Source organism: Frankliniella occidentalis, unplaced genomic scaffold (genome assembly GCF_000697945.3).
Source record: "Frankliniella occidentalis isolate FOCC.00 unplaced genomic scaffold, Focc_3.1 Scaffold98, whole genome shotgun sequence".
Classification (NCBI taxonomy): Eukaryota; Metazoa; Arthropoda; class Insecta; order Thysanoptera; family Thripidae; genus Frankliniella; species Frankliniella occidentalis.
This window is the reverse complement of record NW_026267227.1, coordinates 718,895-722,314: the sequence shown is the minus strand read 5'-3', so window position 1 is coordinate 722,314 and position 3,420 is coordinate 718,895. Positions and strand designations below refer to the sequence as shown.

The 3,420-nt window shown below is 53.6% G+C and overlaps 1 protein-coding gene across 3 annotated transcripts in view; it reads left to right on the top strand.

Annotated features, from left to right (window-relative positions):
* Window positions 1-3,420, top strand: part of LOC113216632 (ras-specific guanine nucleotide-releasing factor RalGPS1) — a 51,284-nt gene that overhangs the window by 22,541 nt on the left and 25,323 nt on the right. The window contains exon 1 of one of the 3 annotated variants that reach the window (XM_026436387.2): window positions 579-806. The exons of 1 other annotated variant lie outside the window; for it this stretch is intronic. In XM_026436387.2, the coding sequence (XP_026292172.1) occupies window positions 733-806 (74 nt within the window). In that variant the 5' untranslated portion in view covers window positions 579-732. Of the gene's footprint in view, window positions 1-578; window positions 807-3,420 lie in introns of those variants that run through there. One more of the 3 variants, XM_026436388.2, reaches the window with a different exon arrangement.

Here is a 3,420-nt window from a genome sequence, read left to right as displayed (position 1 = left end):
GGGGGGCGTACTGTGAATGTGTAGGTTCCGATCTATACAATACAGGGTGGTGGCCGCCTGATGCTGTGCCCCGTTGCAGCAAATGCGTATACGGGAAACTTTTACCTTTCGGAAGGAGACAAGCGGCTGCCTTAAAAGAGTGGTTATCCTGGCGTCGATCCCACCCCCACCCACCTGGCATTTTGTGTGTGTGTGTGTATCTTCTGGGGAGCGGGGACAATATTTGAACCCGTTTCCTATGCAAGCAACGCGGGGATAAGCAACGTCCGGTCCCATCCCATCTCATACTTCTCTCGATGAAAAAGAACGGAAGGCTGCTGTCAGCTGGAGCTAGCCCCCCCCCCCTATTTTTAATTCCTTGTGTGTGTGTGCGCGCGCGTTTGTGTAGTACGTCCAGAACCCCTGTGCTAGACGGGCGCTCTCGATATGATACACCCTGCCCGCTTGGCTCTCCCCCTCGCCGCCTTTCCCCCTCGCGGCGCTACTCACCCGCAGCCCCCCGCCACGCTACGCCGGTCTCTGGCTCCTCCTCCTCCACCACCACCAGCACCACTACCACCACCACCAGCGCGAGCCCGCGCAGCCAGTGAGTGTCGAGTCCTGGTCGAAGCAGGACGAGCTCGCACCGCTGCCCCCCTCAGCTCGCCCTATCGGCCCTCGCCGCGTTGCGAAGTGCGCTCGCGTGTTGCAAAGTGTGCGTGTGTGTGTGTGTGCGCGCGCGCGTGTTTGTGTATGTGTTTGTGGCTATCATCCACCCTGGCGCCGTGCGTCCTGTGGAGCCGCCTGCCGCTGCACCGACCACCCAGGTGTGTGGGGTGTGTTAACTGTCGGATTCATGTCCTATGAGCTCTGAAAATCCCCCAACAATATGGCTGTTGAGCTGTCAGAGTGACTTTCCGCCGTTGACTCGCCGTTGATATCTTGAATCTCAACGATTTACAAGCGCAACCGAGAGCGCAATATACGACTTGCTTCAGAGTGATTGTAATGCATGTTCAAAATAATACCAAGAGTGGGACCGCCTTGCTTTCTTTGGGGCATTATTTTCTTCTCTCATGAATCATGAAGTTTGTGGGTGTGTGTGTTGGGAGGGCTTCCTCTCCCCGCTCCCCTTTTCCATCTCGTACCTGTTGATAGCCCCCCTCCCTCCCCCTCCCCCTCTGCCTACCGTGCGTTACGCGCCCAAACACCCGGCCGTGGTGCCCGGTACCCTGCTGGCGGGCGGTAAGGTAGCCCCCGCCCTCGCACCTGTTCACTTCCACTTACTACAATTGCATTACATATTCCCCATTAATTAATTCCTTCGCCTTCTCCTTCTGCTCCGCTGCGCCTGCGCTCGCTCATTGTGCAGCAGTGCACTGTATTTATTTTTGCACTCTCATTTTTACTTAATGCTATTTCTATTGCGATTTTATTTTTTCTCAGCTCTATTTTTATCGCACTCTATTTTTCACTCCGATTTCTATGTTTATTCCTCTCTATTTTTGCACTACTGCATTAGTTTTGGCACTCCCCGCCGCGTACCCGGCGGGTGAGGGTGGTTAAGTCGGCAGACTGAGAAATGTCACGCACTTTTCATTTCCATTTTCATATTTTGAAATAATGAAATAAGCCTGAGACCATGCCTCGGGGACGGTGTGCGGTGCAGTTATTACTGTTTATGAGGCGGGTCAAACACTTTTGCCTCACGGTTGTTTTGTCGTCTTGCGATTTTTGCTTTAGTAAAAAGAAAGAAAGAAAGAAAGAAAGAAAGAAAGAAAGAAAGAAAGAAAGAAAGAAAGAAAAAGGAGTCGTTTCCACGCGTACAAATGTCAGTTCATTATTTTTTTCTTCTTTGACCGCGACCATACCGCGACACTTCGCATGTGCCGTGAGACTTGCCATTGTTGTTGTGGACCTCTGTCGCACGTGTGTGTGTATGTGTGTGAGCGTGTGTGCTGATAACGGGATGGGCATAACTGTCCAGCATGGGAGTAGACCGCAGTGCTTTTAGGGGCATTTCCCCTCTATCTCGTATCGCCGCAGCGCCGCCGCCGTGCGGTCTGTGCTACACTGTCATACGGGAAACGATCCCGGACGTACCCATAACAACTAACATTTTAGCATCCGTGAGAGTGTGACATTCGTCTGCCTTTGCGACGCCCCGTCTCATAAGTTCTTCCGCTGTCACCATGTTTTTGTCATATTTTTCTTTTTTCTTTTTTTGAATTTTCGCGCCAACTGTATTGCTCGCCTTAGCTCATGTAACTTCCGCCTCAGTGTCTTTCTACCTCCTGCCGGACGTGGACGGCAAAGGATGCTCCGGGGAGAGAAAATGTCGTGGGAATTCCCTCCGTCTCCAGCACCCCACCCCACCCCTCCCCGCTAGCCTCGCCCCAAGAAGACAACAGGCGTCTGTCCCACGCGTTAGGATTAGCCGTGCCATGGCATCGCGACCCCCACCAAACTGTGCGAACTGGACGACACCATTCGTCCATTCGTGATACCGCCCCCCCCCCCTGATTCCTTAGTTTAGGGACACTGGAATTAGCATGGGGACAAGACCGACCACAAGAAATATACTTTTTCTTCGGTCTCAACCCCCCCCCCTTCCCCCTGCGCCCGCTAAAAATGCAGCGCAGTGCAGGTAAAATCACTTCAAGAAAGAGCTTTCCTCGACCGAACAGGGAGAACTTTCTCATACACTCGTTACGTCGGTGACCGGAAAATCTTTCATTGAAAGGTTCTTTCCAATGAGAGCAATGTGGGGGATTTTCCAAGCAGCAGGGTGGCGCGGGCGTATTGTCGTGTGATATGATAACGAAAAAAAGGGGGGGGGGGCTGAAGGCACACGTGGCCCTGACGATCGGACGGGGTCATCGTCTTCCGTCACTGCAATTGCTTTACCTACAGGTTCTAGAGCAATTATTAGCTCTTTTTATCGTTACAATTACTTGTTGTTGTTGTGTTTTTTTTTGTTTTTTTTTTGTTTTGTTTCGGTTGTGTGGGCAGTATCGTACCGGGGAACTGGTTTCCGACTACTTGTAACACATATCGCAGAACCTTACTCACACACACACACCGGCGTATAAGACAATGTATTTATGCATATGGCGCTGGCCAAGGCTTGTTAGCGGCCGCAGCGGAGCGTGGCACGGCGTGGCGGGGTGGGCCGGACAAGACGCGCGACACATCGGGGGCCGGGCCCGAATGACGTGCGCGGAGGGACTCGCGTACTACGGCCTCGTGCCCGGCGACCCGTGACGACGACGAGCCCCTTTAGGGACGGCCCCCGCCCCGATATGTCACGGCCAGCAGCACAATGCGACGCGAGGAGGCCCTAGAGTCCTGCCCATGGGACTCATTGCGACCAATGGATGTGGGCTTGGGAAGAGGGGGGAGGGGGTCCTTACTGTGGCCTCTTCGTGGCCCGGCGGCCCC